Source organism: Odontomachus brunneus, unplaced genomic scaffold (genome assembly GCF_010583005.1).
Source record: "Odontomachus brunneus isolate Ranch 3 - 2012 unplaced genomic scaffold, Obru_v1 Obru_scaffold_097, whole genome shotgun sequence".
NCBI lineage: Eukaryota > Metazoa > Arthropoda > Insecta > Hymenoptera > Formicidae > Odontomachus > Odontomachus brunneus.
The window spans coordinates 606,729-627,446 of record NW_022639547.1 but is presented as its reverse complement, the minus strand read 5'-3'; the positions used below and the strand labels follow the sequence as shown (position 1 = coordinate 627,446).

General features: G+C 35.9%; 4 protein-coding genes and 1 long non-coding RNA gene across 5 annotated transcripts in view; 1 reads left to right on the top strand and 4 right to left on the bottom strand.

Annotated features, from left to right (window-relative positions):
• LOC116848674 (aminoacylase-1-like) overlaps nt 1–2,737 on the bottom strand; it is a 7,429-nt gene extending 4,692 nt beyond the window's left edge. The window contains exons 1-3 of the mRNA XM_032825000.1: nt 2,385–2,737; nt 1,256–1,425; nt 112–621 (exon numbers count right to left, since the gene is read on the bottom strand). Coding sequence (XP_032680891.1) covers nt 112–621; nt 1,256–1,425; nt 2,385–2,496 — 792 coding nt within the window. The 5' untranslated portion in view covers nt 2,497–2,737. The remainder of the gene's footprint in view (nt 1–111; nt 622–1,255; nt 1,426–2,384) is intronic.
• Nucleotides 2,738–2,891: 154 nt separating this feature from the next.
• LOC116848671 (aminoacylase-1-like) lies at nt 2,892–9,450 on the bottom strand. Its single transcript, XM_032824994.1, has 5 exons — nt 9,156–9,450; nt 5,607–5,776; nt 4,967–5,476; nt 3,536–3,826; nt 2,892–3,449 (listed from the first exon to the last, which is right to left on the bottom strand). Exons 1-5 carry the CDS (start codon nt 9,415–9,417, stop codon nt 3,306–3,308), a joined length of 1,377 nt encoding a protein of 458 aa, XP_032680885.1. The 5' UTR covers nt 9,418–9,450; the 3' UTR covers nt 2,892–3,305.
• A 54-nt stretch (nt 9,451–9,504) lies between these two features.
• On the top strand, nt 9,505–12,799 carry LOC116848681. The gene is made up of 2 exons (XR_004378997.1): nt 9,505–9,622; nt 10,922–12,799. It is a non-coding gene; the product is annotated as an uncharacterized LOC116848681 (long non-coding RNA).
• LOC116848670 (sodium-coupled monocarboxylate transporter 1-like) lies at nt 10,026–15,398 on the bottom strand. The gene is made up of 14 exons (XM_032824993.1): nt 15,101–15,398; nt 14,342–14,556; nt 14,210–14,261; nt 13,972–14,039; nt 13,688–13,842; nt 13,400–13,540; nt 13,175–13,283; nt 12,984–13,093; nt 12,520–12,706; nt 12,357–12,443; nt 11,774–11,862; nt 11,536–11,646; nt 10,947–11,151; nt 10,026–10,744 (listed from the first exon to the last, which is right to left on the bottom strand). The coding sequence occupies exons 1-14, from the start codon at nt 15,360–15,362 to the stop codon at nt 10,667–10,669; spliced, it is 1,869 nt and encodes a 622-aa protein (XP_032680884.1). The 5' UTR covers nt 15,363–15,398; the 3' UTR covers nt 10,026–10,666.
• Nucleotides 15,399–15,478: 80 nt separating this feature from the next.
• On the bottom strand, nt 15,479–20,170 carry LOC116848676 (proteasome subunit beta type-6). The gene is made up of 6 exons (XM_032825002.1): nt 19,975–20,170; nt 19,257–19,324; nt 18,870–19,001; nt 17,667–17,941; nt 16,041–17,110; nt 15,479–15,541 (listed from the first exon to the last, which is right to left on the bottom strand). The coding sequence occupies exons 1-5, from the start codon at nt 20,068–20,070 to the stop codon at nt 16,983–16,985; spliced, it is 699 nt and encodes a 232-aa protein (XP_032680893.1). The 5' UTR covers nt 20,071–20,170; the 3' UTR covers nt 15,479–15,541; nt 16,041–16,982.
• Between the last annotated feature and the right edge of the window lie 548 nt (nt 20,171–20,718).

The window sequence follows — 20,718 nt, the reverse complement described above, 5'->3', positions numbered from 1 at the left end:
TATATATATATATATATATATATATATATATATATATATATATATATATATATTTTTTTTTTATATTAATAACAACACTATATAGTATTAATACAATCGCAGAATACTAACTTTGAGGACAGTGAGATTCACAGATGTCACATAACCGTTGCTTAACGCATTAACAGTCTGCAATTTAGCTCTCTCAGCCGCTCTGAAATCCATAAAGCGATCAATGATGAACCTCATTTTTTCTGCAGCTGTGTCATCCAGCATAAGCGAGCCATGCCCAGTGACGCCTTTGCATGTTATTATCAATTCTAATTTCGTCCTTTCATCAGAAGAAACTAAATAGCCTTTTGAATCTTCGGAGTATAAACCTTCATCCAACACGAAGCCAACGTTCAAGGATTTGAAGTGCTCGCTATGCACGTACTCCTTCATGCCTAAAGCACTGTTGATCTCTTCGTCCGGCACGAAGGAAACGTGAACAGTTCGCGAGAGACGTTGACCGTTCAGCTTGAGTCTGCGAATCGCTTCTAGATACTGTATTCCTAAGTATTTCGTATCCTGAGCGCCGCGAGCATATATGTCACCCTGCGCGTCCATGTGCGCGTCGAACGGCGGATAAGTCCATTCGTCCTGGATCGATAAATTATTTCGTGATAATTGCACAAACGACAGATGTATAAAAATTAAATGATCGTGCACGAGTCACGTCAGAATGTAACTCGCCGAGATCGCTTAATTTTTGTTTAGCTCTCGTTTGGCTGACGAACATTAATGCTTTCATATGAGCGAAATGCCTATCATTAATTAAATTTTTAAATAGAAATTTTATTATCACTGCATTAAAAAATACAGTTCCATAAAAACGAGTAGATATATTTGAACATTGACTATACAAATATAATTTAAAAGGTTGTAAGTGAAAAGTCAGAAAATTTCAAAATCAACTATTAAGCCAGCTTTGTATGATTAAAAGATAAAATTTTAACTGTTGTTAACTAAATATTCACCTCATACGAGGGCGATAGAGGGTTAATGATTTTAATATGTATCGGGTATTGTGTGAGTAAATTCAAATTTTTCCGGGTAAAATATAACGATTATACTTCTGTATTATCATAATTTTATAAAACAATATATCATGTTATAAAATTATAATAGCACAAAAATGCATATCGTATTATTTTATCTAAAAGATCCGAAATTACTTATTGTACAGTTTAGTAATTAATTTTTCGCAATATCTTGTATGAAAAGGTTTGCTTACCTCAAAGACCGGCACAACGTCCATATGACTGTTTAAGAGGATCGACGACTTGGTCGGGTCGGTCCCTTCCCATGTGATGACGACCACCGGTTTGTCGGGACGTACACGATGAACGTGAATCGGCAATTGGAGAGAATCGGCTTGTTTCAGTAAGAACGTTACGCAATCCTCTGTAGAACGAAAGTGAAATTTATCGAATTATTTGTTATGCAAGTATGGCAAGACATTTTAAATATGGGAAAGGAAAAAAGTTCATATATAATTATATAAAAATATATAATTATATTAAATTCATATATAATTATATATATTCATACCCAGATAGCCAAATCTGCGCGAATAGATTTCGAGCAGAACTTGCTATCAACCTTTGATGGCAAATAGATAACAAATTTGATGCAGGATCTGTTATATCAAATTTTGTTGCCAAATTGCCGCCAGATATGCGGCAGAGCTTGTTGTCGGATAATTGCTGCAGATTTGCAGCAAAAACCGCGTAGAGCTTGTAGCGATTTGACGGCAGATTGGCGGCAGAAACCGCGCAGATCTTGCTGCGCTGCAAACTTTGCGCGATTTTTGCTGTAAATTTGGCACCAAGACAGCAAGATCTGTCGCCAAAACTGTAGCCTAATGTAGACACAGATGGTTTTGCTGTGGATTTTTTATCAAATTTGCTGTCAATCTGCGCGCAGTCTGCGCTCAATTTGTTTACTGAGTATATAATTATATATATTAACAAATATATAATTATATATGAGTTTTATCCATATATGTGACCTTACATATGTAACCTTACATATCTAATTATATATATGCATACATAAAACAAATATTGTTGAATGAAAAAAGGAAAACATAATTTGATTCAATTAAACATCAACATCATGGACTATAAACATAAATATTCACTTCAATTATATCTTTACAAATCACAACATTCTTTTCAATATGGCCATATAGAGATAAAATCTATACATGAACTTTATTTTTCATATCATAGGGATATCAATATATATTTGTCAGAGCAAAACGTTTTTAAAAGTGATTTCTGGAACATCCTCCAATTTGTTGAAATTAACGAGAATTGTTCTCGCGTTAATGTAATTATCGCGTGATTATCTTAACTAACCGTAATTAACGTCCGGATGCACCGACGGTATCCGCAGATACTCGCGGTAGATTTCCACAGCCCTTGAGTTAAGATCGTCCAACGATTCTTCGGACTTCATATTCTTCTTCATGACGATCTGCTTGTGTGCTTTACCAAACGCTGAAATGAAACTGAACTGAACAGTAAAGAGGAGTTTTTAAATTCAAAAATTGAATAAATATTGATACAGTAATTTATCCTATCTGTTCGATTTATATAACACATGCGGTATTCATCTTCCTTTTTTATCCTTTTATTTTTTTATTTCGTTATCAGCGTTATCGTAACGCTGATAACGTTCATTATCAATATTTGACGATAGATTTATTAACGCGTTGATTACCGCTGGAATAGCTTTTGAATGTCTGCGTCTATACTGCAATAAACATTCTATTATCACTAATATATTCCACTCTTAACGCGACTCTAAAACTACAAGGAGATAATGTAAACACAGTGTACAAATAATATTATTGTGTAACATTATTATGTAACATTATCTTTATTGTTATCATATTTACAATTTTAGAATCACGTACGACGTTCGATTTATTTTATCCTTAGCATTACGAGGCATTGAGGAACTTTTACATTTCTTGCGTGTCTTGTGCTTTTATATATTACTTTCTTCAAGAATATAACTTTATAAAGATAACGAATATATGAGGTGAATTTTTAACAGCGATAAAATCATAAAATCGCTTAACATCGGTATAATGCAATAGATATATGAACTTAACACATATAGTACATATAATTATCAGTTCTTCACACTCAAGACGCTGATAATGATAAGCATATCACTGACATGCTGAGTGATTTGTAATTAATGGTAATTAATTAATTAGTAACTGACTAATAGCATTCTAATATGGAGTATAAATATATATGTTCATGCTTTTAAACACTCGCGACAGCTGGTATTAGTTTGGTGTAGATCTCTATTCCTTTGAGGAATATGTCTTTGTTGAGATATTCATCGTGATCGTGCAAAAGTATCTTTGTTTTATTCATCGGCGAGAAGCATATAGCGGGAATGCCCACCTGTCGAATAAAAATACAAAAGAATACGTTTATAGCGTCTACTTGCTGGGTTGCTTAAATGTCGAATGTTATGTTTTAATACTTACCGAGCGCACGTAACGGCTATCCGTGCCTCCCGGGAAGATACCGATCTCCAGTTCGATACCTTGTTCCTCGCAGCTATTTTTAAAAGCGATCCAGAAAGGATTGGATTCGTCGAGCTTTGTGTTCTCGACTTTGGGATTTTTCTCCTCGAACGAGTAGGTCACATTCGGCCCGGCCTCTTCGCACCAGCGTTTAATGGTAGCCTCCAATTCTTCGTGATCGACAGTAGGCGCTACGCGAACATCGAACATAACAGTAATTTCTTTGGGTATCACGTTGGTCTGTACGCCACCCTGAAAGAGAAACATTCAACGAATTAGAAATGTTAACCCTGATAAAAAAAAGTTTATAGAGAACGATAGAATAAAATTCTATCGTTCTATCGTTTCCTATTTTGAATATGGATTTTGGTTCGTGAATTCACAAATGTAAATAGAATTCTATCGTATACAATAGAATACAATAGGTAGTGATAGAATTTCTATCATCAGTTTCCTATATAATACAAATAGAATCCGATTCTTATAGATAAAATACCAGATAAAATACCAGATAAAATACCAGATAAAATACCAGATAAAATACGATAGGATTAATATATCATGCTCGCGAATGCTGACGCTTGCGAACAATAGAGTTTATAAAAAACAATACAAATTGATAGAAATTCTATCGTTCTCATTCGTTCTCTATCAACTTTTTTTTACTAGGGAATAGTAGACAAACGTCAAACAGACGAATTCAAAGGAGTGGGTTAGATTCGAAAATTAGAAGTCGATAAAAATGTAGAACATTAAAGTATAGAACATAATCGCAACGAGGAATAATAAAGCGAGAGATCACACGCATTATTGCAAACGGTCCAATTGTTACTCATAAATGGTGAAGATACTTACTGCGTAATATAAAAATCCCAATAGGACAGCATGTAAAACAGAAAAACAGTCACAGTGATTCAAACGTTAAAATTAACTGATCTCTTAGAATATTGCTTTTATTTTTAGTATATAAATTCAATACTCGAATATATTTCATACTCGTATGATGTGCATAAATTCACCTAGAAGAAAAGATAATAATCCGAAAAAGATGAATATATTTACGGCTTCTAAATATAACGATTCGACATTCTCATATTCTTGTTAGAGCTTAAATAAATTCGGATTATCGGATATTAGAATTTGAGTAAATAAGTGACAATTATTCCGGATATTAAGTTATCTGTAAAAATTTTTACCTTCCACTCTTCCAGATACAAAGACGACAAAAGCTTCTAAGTAGCGTGTAACAAAAATACGACAAAAATCACTGCTATTTGTAGAGCAGATTTTCGATCCTAAATCATTCTGCTCGTCTATTAATTGGTAGAATCTGTTCTTACAACTAGCGGCCGGCATTTTTGTTATAGCCTGTAAATTTCATAGAAAACTTACATTGATTTTCGTAAGATTCACAGACGTCACATCGCCCAACTTCATAGGATTCATAGGATTCATCAGTTTCGCCCTTTCGGCCGCTCTGAGTTCCATGAAGCGATTGATTATGTACGTCAGCTTCTCCGCGGCCGTGTTGTCCATGATGATCGAGCCGTGGCCGGTACTGCCAGCGCAGTTTATCTCCACGTGCCAGATCGACCTCTCGCCGTAGAACATGTAGAAGTGATCCTGCGGACAGGCGACGCCCTCGTCCAAGGCGAAGCCGATGTTCAGTGACTTGAAGTCCTCGGTGTGCACAAAGTCCTTCATGCCGAGGACCCCGCCGATCTCCTCGTCCGGCACGAAGGAAATGTGAATGGTTCGCGGCAAGCGTTGTCCGTTGATCTTCAGTCTGCGGATCGCCTCCAAGTACTGAATGCCGACGCATTTCATGTCCTGACTGCCGCGCGCGTAGATGTTGCCTTTCTCGTCCATGTGCGCGCCGAACGGCGGGTAGGTCCAGTTTTCCTACGTCAATTAATTAATTATGTAAATGGCAGATGCGGCAGTGGGCAATGATCGTGCCTTAAGTGAAGTTACGTTACACATCTTGATGTCCTGGTGATAATGATCTTGATGAACAAGAATGTGCACTTACCTCGAAAACTGGCACGACATCCATGTGACTGTTCAAAAGAATAGCCGGCTTCTTCGGCTTCGTTCCTACCCACGTAAGAACCACAATTGGTCTTTTGGGATATACATGGTAGATCTTAATCGGCAAGTCGAGGGACTCGGCCTGTTTGCGCAAGAACGTCACGCAATCATCTGGAATAAGAATATGAATTAAATGTATATGATAAAAAGAGAGATATGGTGTACGTATAACTAGAAATATTTAGTTATGAGCAGTATAATTGCATCACCCTATTTATCTTTGCGTGATAGTAATCCCAGACAGCACAAATGTTCAAAATCGAGTCATAACACGTCTTTAAGACATCTTTAAGACAATACCGTGTAAACTTAAAGATGTCTTAAAAATGTCTTAAAGATGTTTTAAAGACGTCTTATGACCCGATTTTGGACATTGTGTTGTCTGGGATGTGTATGATCGATATGACTGTTACTTTAGTACAGTCACATCTATGTAGTTACATGTGATCTAGTTGTGGCAACTGGAAATCGATTGAGATGATGAAGGCACTTTGGAGCAACTAGATATCGTTACAGTTGCAACGCCAGTAACTCAGCAATTGCTCTATGATTGCAGCCACCATATAATTATTTATATAGTAATAGTATTTTGCTTTGAATCTGTTTAGTAAGATTTATGTGTGAGTCGACCATATATTTTTCCTTATATAAATTTTATACCTAACTGATTATTTGTGCATTATAACATGACGGAATTTACGCAACTTTCCTTCACAAAAATTACATGTAGCCGCCGGTTGGTTATCTTATCGTATGACCTCTGTAATATTGTAATAATACAGTTGGCAAAGTACCCAATAAACATGCATGTCTAAAAGATGTCTAAAAGATATCTAAAAGATATCTTATGCAACATTTTGTTGCATAAGACGTCTTTTAGATATCTTTTCGACATCTTTTAAACATGCATGTCTAAAAGATGTCTAAAAGATATCTAAAAGATATCTTATGCAACATTTTGTTGCATAAGACGTCTTTTAGATATCTTTTCGACATCTTTTAAACATGCATGTTTATTGGGTATTTTGTAACTTTGTATCAAATATTATTATATTTTTATGCGTTGACATGATTTAAGAAGGTATATATAATATACGTTGCACAATAAAATTAGTAAAATTTATTTCTCAGTAAACAAAAAACATTAAATATTGAAATATTGATTCTAAGCGTATTTCTTGAACATTTTCGTTTAATATTCTAAAAACATTTTAATGATATTACCGAATAATACGATCCTTTTCAATATTGCAAAAATGTTTTAGAAATATTAAAGTGTCGAAATTATTCATAATAAGGTCGATACAACGTTAAAAACTATAAATTAGAAAACGTTACTAAATATCGTTGCAATAATGTTTCTATCAATGATTTTTTGCTTACTAGATTCTTTTTTTCAACACGAGAAATACATTTTACAATAAACAATAGTTATCTGTTGATAATAATAACTTATCATTATATGCGTTGGACAGATAGTTACAAAAACACCTGTTCTTAATTAACTTGGAAATATCTCATTAAATAAGATATAGATAAAAAGAAATATCATTTCAATGGTATCTTTATCAGATAACGAGTTGCTAAATAATTAATAGTTCGAAAATAAAAAATTTCTAGTAACGCGTACAATTAATTACAGAACTGTTGCTCACTTAAACTTCTCCACAGAAAAAATTTCGCCTCAATTTGCAAGTATCTATTTCGTTCTTTTTTTTCTGGGGAAGTGCCAACGACAATCTCATATCCTCCTGGGTATCTTGTTATTGTTAAGCTCTTCGTAGGAGATCTGGTACTTCGTCGATGCTCAACGAGCCGGACAATTTTCTTAATTAACGCGGAAACGTGTCGTTAAGCGCAGACGCGAACGACCGCAGTGATTTTAATTTTTATATTCGCACACTACCGATCTGTGTGCGGGGCTCTACTCTTGAAACAATGATGTATGTAAATGATAAGTTGCGAATGATATCAATAGACAATATCAAAGGATAATATTTTGAACAATCGTAAATGCAACGTATACGCAACTCGTCATTCGCAATGCAACGGTTGAGTCACACCACGTTTCGGAAGAAAAAAGAAATAATTTATGCTGCTGTACGTGTGCCTTTTATCAGTCTTTTGCTGTTGATAATTAAATTATATGCCTGTGTTTCTTGTAAGATAAATCAAGATACATATATATTCTAACTTAGTAGCTACTCAGCGAGATATGCTAATCTGTTTGAATAAACTCTTGTAAACACTTCGAGTTCGACGTCGTGATTTTTCGCTGAGTTAGTTGATCACTGAAATAATCAGCCTTGTATGTAACATCAGGTCGTACAAACTTTCAAATTATTTTAAAAACATCCAAAAGACACACTCTATTTCTTTTAGACATTTCTCAAATGTCTTTAAAACATCTTTTAGTAGTTTGTATTGTCTGGAAACATGAATTGTGATAGGTATTGCTTGTTTCACTATGTGATACTTGTCCAATGTTTGTAAAAAGTTCATATATATAAATATACTTTTTTTCCAATATTGCCAAGCGCAATTCAGTGCATTGAAAAACGTATACGTATATTTTCGATTACGAATACCACAAAATAATGTTCAACAATACAATATTAGACGCATTTTCGTCGTTCGCAACGTACGCATACATAACACAAATTCAAGGCCCCTGTACACGTATTATGAATCTTCTCGGAACTCATTCGTGTTCTATTTTCTTTTTCACGATCGTTTACAAGCCCTCGTTCGGCTTAATAATTTAACTGTGTCATATATTTCTACGCGAACCAGCGCGCAAAAGCACCAACTTTTTCAAGCGCGTTAACGAAACATATATATGTTATGTTGAATAAATCTGTACAAGATTGCACATAAATATTGTATCAAACATATGAAGATGCTTATTTTTGAAGATAAATCATCAAACTCGCTCATATCCGCCCTTCACTTGAATTTATAACGCGCGGATATTGAATAATTGCGGATCTGCACAATAAGAGAAAAAATATTATGACAAAAATAATCTAAGGCAAATTTAAGATAGAGATCTAAGATGAAAGTCTAAAATAAAAGTCTATATAAAATACAAAAATGAGGTAAAAAATAATAAAATAAGATAAAAAGACAAATTTTAGATAAATTTAAAATAAATTTATAAAATATAACAAGTACTTACGACAAAAAGAATTTAAAATAAATATAAGAATTTAAAATAAATATGTCTTTAATAAAAATATAAGAATTTAAAATAAATATAAGTCTTTAATAAAAATATAAGAATTTAAAATAAATATAGGCCTAAAAATTTCAAAATAAAAATTAAAAATACGCGATTAAAATATACGATTCGTGCCGCGCATTGTTTATTATATTTCACGTGCAATCATTCCGTTCTCCTTCGCGCGCAAGTTTTTTTGAGCTACGCGCTACGCAAGCTTGTCCGAAAATAGGACTATAAAATGTGAAATTTCACCGAGTTTCACCTCACCGTAATTAATGTCCGGCTGCACCGATGGTATCCGCAAGTACTCGCGGAAATTCTCCACAGCCGTTGCATCCAGTTGCGAAGGCGAAGACATCGTTGCGTTTGGTGCGTTGCCTGTTCGTGCTTGTTTTTTCGTGTATAGTCGTTTGTTGGAGTCGACAATTAGCCAAACTCGACCGTGCCTCCAGCAAACGTCGCGCCGAATGATGCCTGCGTATCGCGCCTCGCGCCTCGGTGTCGCCGGAGGAGCAACTTTCGCGCGCATGCGTATCACGAGCTGTCATGGCGAAGCGCGACGGAGCGCGAGGAAAAGTTAAGACTGGCTGCATCTTTATTTGCGCTGCTCAGACTTCACATTTCTACGCATTCAGTGATAAATCACCTATCACTGCGTTACGCATTCCTGATAACGAACGACACGTGCAAACAATTGTGGGCGCACAAGATGCGATCGTTGAGGAACTGGTGCAGTGCGTACAGGTTACTTTTTTCGTTTATCTGCAATGACGACGACGATAAAAATGCCTCGTTATTAATAGCATATCGGTTGCTACGCGGTTTCACGTTCGATTACTCGGCTCGTACGATCGATTATTTTCGGGAAAAGACGCCTCGAAAAACATTCAAGTGTCTGAAAGACAACCGGACAATTGTAAAAATCTCAGAAATATCGTATGAAATTCGCCAGGAAGACGACTTTATAATACCTCTTAGGTACCTTTGAGATAATCCAAATGGAATATTTTGTAGATTTAGAAATATCTCTGTGATGAAATATCTAAACTGGAGTATCACAGAGTACTTCATCCTTCCATTGATCATGCAATACTATATTCATATTTTTTTCCCATGTATAACATTTTTAGCAATAAGTATTTTTAAAGAATGCCTATTATTTATATTATTTATATATAACAATCTTTTACAGTTTGATATAGGAGAAAAAACACATGTACATGTTGCTCTTTTATCCTTTTTTTGGTTTGTTCTTTTCAGCTGAACTGGTACAATAAGTTAAAGTGAGACAAATATGTTTTCTCACTCTATCTTATTGCACCAGTTCAGCAGTGAAGCTGAAAAGAACAGACTGCTAGAGAAATGTTTATGAACATACTTTTTTTTATATGTTTATGAACATATCTTTTTTTCTTAAGTATACATTAAGTATACAATATGTAAATTTACAATATACATATGTATATATTATCATATACACATATACATATATGTATATATTATATCACATATATGTATGTATGTATGTGTGTGTGTGTGTGTATTATTGATTGTAAGGCTTTAAGTAAAAACAATATGCAATAGCCTATAACAATTATTACAATATACAACATACTACTAATAATACGCATATTTATCACATGTATAAATTTTGTACATGAATTCGTGAATAACTCACAAATGTAATTGTAATACATAAATCGTCACGTTATAAAATTATACTTTTTTTTTTTTTTTAACCAATCTTGGTATTCAAGAGCTAAATTAACTGTACTGTATCATGTTGCAGTTACTTGTAATAATTTATCGTCCTCGTTGTTTGCGTGAGATGCCATCTTTATGTCCGATTTTGTAATCTATGTACAAATAATTGATAAACTTGTATTACAAAAACGTCTAAATTAATATATAATACTATTTCACTAATTATATTAAATGAAATAACACTATATATAAATAGTGATGAGATAAGTAGAATCACATTATCTCTCTTCTACAAAGTATGGTATATATATTATCTCCTTTCCAACTAGAATATAAATAACAAAACGAGTTTACCTCGATTTGATGAAGTTTCTCGGTCGCTATGTTTCTGCTCGAGGTTTTCAAGAATTTTCTCACAAATGGTGCTAAGAGCATTGGATCTAATTTTTCAACATCTTCAGAAGTAATCAGAGTCACAAGAAGACCGATGCTCATAGTTACGACGGCACCGATCAAGGTATACCAGATATAACTGAGACGATACACCGTCAATGGCTCCCTATTAGATAGGATAACTATTTTATCATAACGTATATACATTAATGCTGCAATTCTAAGCAGAATCGTAAGTCTCGTAACTTGTTCTCGTAAAGAACTGAGTAGACAAATCTATGCAATATCATATGTCGTACAATCGTAAATATCGTAAATTACATGAAATCATAGATATTTACGAGTAATTGTACGACATGATATTGCATAGACTTGTAAATCTACTCATAAATTCTGACGAATTTTACGAGAACAAGTTACGAGACTTACGATTCTGCTTAGAATTGCAACATAACTTTCTAACAAGTTATCAGGACTTATTATCAGTTATTTGTATCAATGTACTGATTGAGATCCATTTGTACCGAAGCTGAGATACATTTCAACTCACTCTGCATTCGGGTCGTCCAAAATTGAGTCAGGCGGAACGAATAACAGCAAATTCTCCACTTGGGGAAACGAGTACGTGCATCCTTCTATGGTGACGGGTTTCTCCTCGTATCTGTAAGGAGATGGATGCATCAGAATAGATATTCTGCTTTGAAAATAATTAATTGGGATGCGATACGATATAATATAAATCCAACACTGTTGAAAATATGAAATATATCAGTGACTTCGACACTAACTTGACTCTCCCTGTGGCAATTGCTGTTCCGGCGGAGAGGCCAAGCCAGCCCATAAAGCCTAAACCCGCGAGTCCCCCTACCAAAGCGCCCTATCGCAGGTTTGATAAAACAAAATTAAATAAGAACGGAATAATTCGATATAATTTTCTCGTTAAGTCTTTCGCTCCCTCGCCGCGGCCATTTTGATTTATGACCGTCGGAAGAGTAAAAAATACACAATTCCTACGCAACATGTTGAAATGAAATTATATGTTTACAAAATGATGATTTGCAATCGATCGAGTAGACCCGTAAAATAGTCCGAGCACTTTCCATTAACAATCAATAAATCGCCGTAAAATTAACGTAACAAGATCATGAGAGAAGGTAGGTTAAAGAGGAAGGTTGCAGGTCACACTAATTTTACGATTATTTATTGATTGTTCGAATAAAAGGAAAGTAATCAAAGTATTTCACAAGTTTGCTGGATCGATTGCAAGTATAATTTGGATTTTAACGTGTATCTTCTTGTTTCTGACGTCACCAATCAAGAGTTTCGCGGAGAGGCCTTAAGCTCAAGGTTGAGTTGTTTACCGACACATACCCTGGCGTTAATCCATGGCAACAGCACGCCCATGCTGAATATACCGAGAGTTGGGCCAGTACTGATGGCGGACAGACTTATTGACAACTGCGGTATTTATTAAATATAAAAAGAGCAAATGATACACATTGATTTGAATCCCTCTGATACTAATCGTGCATACCTGTAATACGTGAGTACTCGTCTTCTCGACGAGGAAAACGAGCGCAACGCAGATCGCCCCTAAAACGACAACTGTGAGCTTCAAGAAGATGTCAGTTCCTTTGCGCGTGAACGGCGTCTTCATGAAAGGCTTAACGAAATCTTCCAGCACCACAGCCGCCATGGAGTTTAAGCCGGTGGATAGTGAGCTGAAGAAGTATAGTCCAATTTACTTAGAAAAATTATTTACCTAAACAATACTAATTATAGACCCAATAAATTTTTATTTCATTTATTTTAAATATTATGTAATATGTAGAAATTGAAAAATTACGCTTACACAAACATACATATACCATACACTTATATCTTTTAACACAGAATTATATTATATTAAAATATCTCTTTACATTTAATAATATGATGAAAGATTTCCTCTTCTCTTTCATTTTCTGTACCATCTCGTCGTAAACGTAATTAACTAACCTGAGTGCGGCGCTAAAAACACCCGCCACGAAGAGACCAGGCAGTCCTGGGAGATCCCCCAAAACGTTCATTACCAGTAACGGTAGCAACTGGTCCTTCGCACGCGCTAGCTGTGTATTACGTTATATATACGCCATTAGTTACACTCACATTTAACATCACGAGTGTTAGGGACTGCAAATAAATGTTACCTTGGTCGTGAGTGGATCGCAATCGTGATACCAGGCGTAAATCAGCAGACCGGCATATCCGCAAATACCAATCAGAGCCAAAACTCCGAATATAAAATACCAGAGTGCTCTAAAACGCGATCAGAAATACGATCAGAAACGAATTATCCTATTGCGTTCAAGTATAGAAATTAATAGAATTGATACGATAGAATGATACGCCATTGCGTTTTTGCAAAAGAATACCTTCTGGCCGATTGTAAGGTGGGAAGCGCCAAATATCGTTGAATCATATTCTGGTTTATGGCGGAGATTTGCAACCAGTGCACTAAGCCGCCTATCAGGAGACCCCAGATAGTGTGTCTCGTCAGAGGACTCCAGTCTGTCCTGTTGAGAAAAAGAAATAAACGTACATTATGTGTTGATTAAATAAGTTGTTTTTGTAAGTTTCTCATTGTGACTTTAAGGAAGATACGAGATGATGAGATAACAAGATCAATCGTTCGTATTATTAGCACTTAATGCCACACGCACGAGGGGAATTCGAGTCTTCCGGATTCCAGGTTCCTTTGAATCACCAAGGATATCCCGCCGAGGTCGCACGTGCCCTTAATTATGATTAACAGCATGGAGCCGAACATGATGAAGGCCTGAATGAAATCCGTCCACACCACCGCTTTGAGGCCGCCCTAATTCCAATGATAGATTTTTTCAGTGCAACAACTTGCGACATATGATAAGACAAGTGGACACAGCATACAACTACGTCTACGTCTCTGATTGTAATAGAACTTTATCCAACAAATCAAACATCTTACCACACAGGTGTAGAATATGCAAACAATGCACACGAAGGGCGTGACTATGTGCACATTCACTCCCGTCACTAAAAATAAAAACAGGTAACGAAATTGGTTATATTATGAGAATAGATAAAATGTAATCAATTGTAGGTAATAAAAAAAGTCAATTACAACTTGTGTATATATCATGCAATTTAGAGGTTGAATTCAACGCTCATTACATCCGTTTCTTATCAATTGCGCAACATATTACCTTGATTGAAGGCCAAGGCAGGTACGTAGATAACAATTGGGAGCCAAGTCATCTGCAAGAATCATTCACGAGCATCAACATGACTTCAGGTTCAGCGAGATTTATGTACAGATTGCAAAGTTTTCTACTCACAATACCGATGCAGAATAGGACAGAGCCTAGCAATCTGATCTTTTTATCAAAACGCTTTTCGAGATACTCATAAGTGCTAGTAATCTTGAGCTCGTGGAAAACCGGCAAATACACGTAGGACATGATGAAACCCACTAAGATGAGCCCGCTGACGATGAAGAGATAGCTCGTACCGTGCACATAAATTTCCGTCGGCATACCCAGCAATGAGATACCTGAAGGGAGACCGGTTCAATTTTACAATTCTAAAAACACCGAATGTATAGCTCAATGATGTTTTTTTGAGATGCAACAGATAGAGATCGATTTGGCAATGATAAATGGAAAAATACATACGTACAATGCTTATGTCACATATTGCATAATGTTTGTTTAATTAGTTTCCTTATTGTAAATTTAACATTAGCATACGACAGGATATTTACAACCTGGATGTCTGCTTATCTAATCTAACCATTTGCCATCACGTAGAAGAAAAGAGAGAAAAAGGTGAAGTGATGGTGGAAAACTAATCAGTGGAAAGTTTCATGGATGTACGCAACAGCAAATAAGGAATTTGCTACAATCGCAAATATATCGCAACCGCAAATACAAGTCTTGTTCTGATAATTCTCTATCGCTGTTCGTGTTGAAAAATTTCTTAGGTAAAGTGCATCAATCCTGTTCTGAGATATATCTGAGATATTCCGGAAGACTTTAGATGTGAAAATGCGAATGCGATTAAATGCGAATTGTAGATGCAAAATGTAAACGCCATACCCGATATAAAGCTGGCTATCAGGCTGAAGCTGACCGGTATCGTCTTCATATTCCTACCGCCGACCAGGTATTCGTCCTCGCCCGAGGACTTCTTCACGAAGCCGAAGTAAACGCCGACGGCGCCGCACGCGATCAGCATCGAGGCGAATACCGTATAATCCGGTACGCCGAAGTTCTGCATGGACTTGCTGAGCTCCTGGATGGTAGGCATATCCGACGCCCAGTTCGCCAGCAGGTCATCCGAAGTGCCCTCCGATGTCATCTTGCCGTAGAACGTGTACTCGTTCGTCGCTTGTGACGAGCTTGCGCCGTCGCGAGAGATGTATTCCTTAAGAAATCTCGACGACGAGGATTAAGTCAAGCGAATTTTTTTTTTAATTTAACAACGTTTAACAACGATCCTCTCAAGTTGGCAGAAGTAATCCTCGGCAACGCTATTGTCTAACATAAACGAGATATATGAAGTGTCACAAAACGTCCTCTGTCAGTGGATTGGTCCTCGCTATTTGTACTTTTTATTAGAAAGAGATTACCAAACGATTAAATTCTTAAGATTGCGCTCATAAAAGCATACGCGTGCATGTCAACGTTAAGAAGAATTTGCCAATCTGGCGCAATCTACTTTCGCAGAGTCGATCCAAGTCTAAGAGCTGTCACACTTCGAATTGCATCGGATCAAAAACTGAATCTTAAAACGTTTTAAAAACTGAATCTAAAAACGTTTCTATGCTTCATAATATCGTAGTGTCTAATGTTCACGTAATTCCATTGATGACACGATATCATGAGAATGAAATTCGAATTATCGTGACGTCTACAAGAAAGCAAACAGAAGTTCGATACACGATTACATGATACGATTGTCGCGCAAATGAAGAGAACGGTGGTTGGAAAAACAGAACCAAGTGTCGTTTTTAACGGGAGCTAGAATTTCTCATACTTGCGCTCTTATAACTCTTAATACTGGCTTCTCCTCCGACAATTCCTTTGCCCATTTAGAAAGCACCTTGGCGCGCGATGCGTACGGTACGGAGTATCAATCACATATGAAGTACGGAGAATCGTTTCCCGAGTCGGTCGCGCGCGTCAACAACGAGGGTGACTATCGTACGTTACGCGCGATAGTGGCGGTTCTATCGCGAATACCGAGAGATGACTACCTTGATGGATTACGCGGCCGACCGCCCAAGGAGGAGAGCCCGTAGCGTCGTCGTCGTCGACGTCGCTGCCCCGCGATTACCTCGCATCACGATAGTGTCATTGCGACAATTTTCCAATTAAACCGGCAATGAACGGTAAAGTACGGAGTCGAAACGACCGACGGATATATACGCCCAACGGCGGCGAATCGCAAGTGGATAATACGACCTAAATTTAGAAGTGGCGGTACGGATACGTGTTTGGTCAAATAAATTGAGGGCCGCGATTTCTGGCGACCAAATTTTTGCAAGAGATTGAGCGAATAGGAAACAAACAGATACAACCGATTAACCTTTCTAAACTTTGCAATTGGAAGAACGATAAGTCCACGCGATATGATCTTGTTTTCGTAATGATTGTATCTTATCGATATCGGTAGAACTATTGCTTTTTTCTCTATTTAGGTTCTCTCATTAGTTAGCGTTAGGTATTTTTTTCTAGTTCAGTATGTTATTGTTTTTTGCATGGTGTTTCCGTTTGCCGCCGGGGGCAATATAATAAAACGTGTTTCCAGGATACATATCAGGAAATAAGACGACATATCGACCGATCACATTTTGTCCTTTAACTTTAATTAGCAAACTGAGCGCCAGATATGACCCGTGCGCGCGTGAATTTCTAGAAATATGTATAACTTATATTAATCATATATCGCGAGATAAACATAGCAAAACGAGTGTCTTCAGCCCTCATAGAAGCGTGGCAATTCATTCCCAAGTGTGACTTTCCGCTCGATTCCCTTTTCCGTGATGACGCCGGTGCGTATGACACCGCCGCTGCTACCATCGCGAGCCATGGCTAGCGCCAGTGCTGAAACGAGACGCGAATATTGAAAGTTACTTCGCGAAGAAATAAGGTAAAAATACCAATTTCGGACACGTACCTAATCCCACGCATTCTTACTGTTCTGGTTTTTAAATACGAATATTTAAACTTTCAACATGGAATACATGTATATATTCAATACACATACATATACTTTATGTTAGAAATTTAAATATTCGTATTTAAAGACCAAAACAAACGGAATGTCTACGACTAGGCATGTGTTCGGGCATTGGCCAATTTTTGTTAACGTTATTATAATACAAGTTGTATATAGTATACATATTTTAAAATAAATTGAACAACATGTGTACATTATTTTGTGCCCTAAATTCCAAAAAATTCAAGGTAAATTAAGAAATAAACTTCGACTTTACTATAAAGTGTACATTTGTCAAAGTGCTAAATATTAATCAGAATTTATATTTCAAAAAGTGTTGAATGTCAATCAGAGTATCAATATCAATTCCTTTATCTTACATTACCCTCTCCCTCATCTTCTCTCTTCTCTCTCGTGATAACAATTTCGACTAGTACTCACTGTTTTCGACCAACTTGAGACTGTCCTCTTTCGTCATGTTGGACTTATACTGCGCGTCCACGTAGCCGTACACGTACGTCGAGCCGGAACCGCCGATAGAGATCGGCTGTCTGACACACATACCGCCGATAGGAATGCTATAGACCTGACCGCCCTTTTGCTTGTCCCATCCCGCCACTAAAATACCGGCCATCAGAGAGTCCCGATAATTGTAGCATATCTCGCGGAATACGTTGGCAGCGGTTTCCACTAAAGGTTGCGCGCCGAGCTCCATCCTGGAAAACCGTATATAAGTTTGATAAAATTAGTGCGCATGAATATGATAATATTGGGTTGTGTGATAAATAATTTTCGATTATTCTAGTAAAAAAAGTAAAAGGACAGTATTTGTGTAATTATAATTTTATACGCTAGTTTGATCTATAATCTTCTGTCATCCTTTGCTTTGATTATTTTATAAAATTATAACGACATAAAAATAGAATTTTACTGAAAAATCCAATATCATTTATTATATAACCCAATATATTATACAGAGTGTTTGACAATTAATAACAGTTATTAAAGAAGATTAGTATATGATTGCGCACGAATAAATGCATCTCCCAATCTTCAATAACTTAAAATCTACCTAGTCATTTACAAAATGGTAGACTTTTTTATTCAGTTTGAACTAATGTACATCGGCGGACGTCTTCACAGCTCATCTCTACCGTATCACGCGCGATCATTCATTAACCTTCTTTAAGGCTTCTAGGCACTCGTATCGTCCATCTCTTTAATGACATCAGATTCAATAATTTAACAACGTGACAGAATCATACGGAGATAGGTTAAAAAATATATTATACGCCACACACGATAATTAACGGCAAGTTATTGATAATTAACGGCAAGTTATTACAGCAAAAGAAAAGTGTTCGGACTATTTTACAGATTTGCTCAATTAATTGCAAATATCATTTTACAGATATATCTTTTTATTTCAACGTATTTCGCAAGAACTTTTAGCATGCATTTCCTCGCTTAACGTCATTAAAAAAAGATGGGCGATAAAAGTATCCAGGAAGCTTAATTAATAACTCGAAATTTTATGTTATTGTTCGCGAAGTGGTAGAGGAATTTTGTGTTCAGTTCGATGAATTCTATCTGTACATAAGTGTATCATAAATCAGACATCCTGTAAATATGCTGATACTTTACTGATGCAATCCTAAATGGTAAGCGACTATATCGGCGATGGCCTGGGTGTCCGCCGCTGAGCCAGAACGGCAACAATAAATATAATCCGTTACTCTCGTCAATTTGTCGGCGAAACGGTTGGAAACGTAAGCTCTAAAAAAATGAATTAATCAATATCAATTGCATTTATATATTGTATCTTAAATGCATCTTTCAAATGTTATTTTTATTGCTTCATTCTTGAAAGAGAATTACTAAATTAATTAAATTCAGATGAAATATCACAAGCCTTAATTGCAAACTCCATTGTTTGGTCGTTGAAGAAACATGATTATGAGAAATTATAATAAAAATCAAGCTAAATATAAGAACAGATAAATGCAGTGTCATCATATAATTTCTATTTACCCTGTTGTTGCCCGAGAATCAGCACCTATTACCACTCCGCCATCAAATTCACACGCCATGATTGACGTCTGTAAATTTAAACAGTTTTAGATTTAGCACCAGCTTAACAACGAAAAGATAATCATAAAGTAATATATCATGATAAGAGAACATATCAAACATACAATCCTTGAAAGATACTAAAATAGGATCTCGTAAGTGTATAACAAAAGAATGTTCAAATACAATATATAATCTTACATAAGTACCAAAGTGAGTTATTACTATTCCCTGTTGTGAGTTATTACTATTTCCTGTTGCATATAATAATCAAACTTGTCTTTGTAACCTCCTAAACCTTAGTTAAAAGTATGATTTTTGTTAACGTTATTAACATTAAATAATTTGTATGTAGTATTCTGAGGCAGATTAAAAAATATATATATATATTATTTTATCCTAAAATTTTCAAAAAATTTAAGATAAATTAACAAATAAATTTCGAATTGCACTCTAAAGTATACCTTCGTCCGAATGACATCGTCAAAATCTCACTTGCCAATACTGATTCTTTTAATTCTCTCTTTCTTTTTTTAAACAATGGATGCATATTTTTTTATTATAAATATACATTTGCCTACCTTTTAGTCCTACATTTTACACAAACGTTATATTCATTAAATATTTCGACTTTGCATTGTCATTGTAACCTCAAAATGTATCATCTACGAAAACTCACCCCAGTACTCTGCTCCGAATTAAGCCAATCCGGCTGGGTCGTATATTCCGAAACACTACCCATATGAGGATGAACAATATTATCTACATAAGCCATTTTTTCTTCAATTTTAATTATTTAATCAATCAACGTTAACCACACTTTGCTTGTATCACTCACAATGTACACACGAAAGTAACTACAAAAGAAACGTCGATCACTGCCGTCATTGGCCGCCAACTTGACGTAAACCTAAGGATCTACTTTTTAGGTATTTCAACTAGTAACATTTTTCTCGCCAAAAGCCACAGGGGGTCGATTGCGTATCTCAAAACGAAGTGAAACTGACAAAAGTGAGCAAATTTACTAGAATATTTGTAACTTCGTTGGTCAATGCCTAATGAATTTGCTTACTTTTGTAATTTTCACTCCGTTTTGAGGTACAATCAATCCCCAGATGTTTATACTAATAGCATGTTCGACTGACTCTGTGGGTTAACCCACTCTGGGGTTATTCAGCCTACGTTTATTGGTCAAACAAGTACTTATAAGCTTGATGATTGGCTAGTAGAGACTTATGACGTCAATAATCGCTCTCGGAGCGATTAACCCAGAGCCAATCAAACACGCTATACTAACAAAACTGCTAACAGGCTATCTAAAGGTCGTTCTATATTAGTTGCAAGCCGATCACAAGCAGACGCAATTCTTATTGCGACAGCCAATCAGAAGCATCAATGGTGCTATTGACGCTTCTGATTAGCT

What these genes read in the sequence shown, in the direction of transcription:
- LOC116848671 (XM_032824994.1), bottom strand. Translation starts at nt 9,417, where the DNA reads ATGCGCGCGAAAGTTGCTCCTCCGGCGACACCGAGGCGCGAGGCGCGA. An exon ending in TGAATCTTACGAAAATCAAT is followed by an intron (nt 3,827 to 4,966) that starts GTAAGTTTTCTA and finishes TTTCTCTTTCAG; the next exon opens with GGTGGCGTACAGACCAACGT. An exon ending in ATAGCCGTTACGTGCGCTCG is followed by an intron (nt 3,450 to 3,535) that starts GTAAGTATTAAA and finishes TTTATTCGACAG; the next exon opens with GTGGGCATTCCCGCTATATG.
- LOC116848670 (XM_032824993.1), bottom strand. Translation starts at nt 15,362, where the DNA reads ATGACATCGGAGGGCACTTCGGATGACCTGCTGGCGAACTGGGCGTCG. An exon ending in GATAGCCAGCTTTATATCGG is followed by an intron (nt 14,557 to 15,100) that starts GTATGGCGTTTA and finishes GTCTCCCTTCAG; the next exon opens with GTATCTCATTGCTGGGTATG. An exon ending in TGCCTTGGCCTTCAATCAAG is followed by an intron (nt 14,040 to 14,209) that starts GTAATATGTTGC and finishes TTTTATTTTTAG; the next exon opens with TGACGGGAGTGAATGTGCAC.
- LOC116848676 (XM_032825002.1), bottom strand. Translation starts at nt 20,070, where the DNA reads ATGGCTTATGTAGATAATATTGTTCATCCTCATATGGGTAGTGTTTCG. An exon ending in GATTCTCGGGCAACAACAGG is followed by an intron (nt 19,002 to 19,256) that starts GTAAATAGAAAT and finishes TCATTTTTTTAG; the next exon opens with AGCTTACGTTTCCAACCGTT. An exon ending in TCTCAAGTTGGTCGAAAACA is followed by an intron (nt 17,111 to 17,666) that starts GTGAGTACTAGT and finishes GTCTCGTTTCAG; the next exon opens with CACTGGCGCTAGCCATGGCT.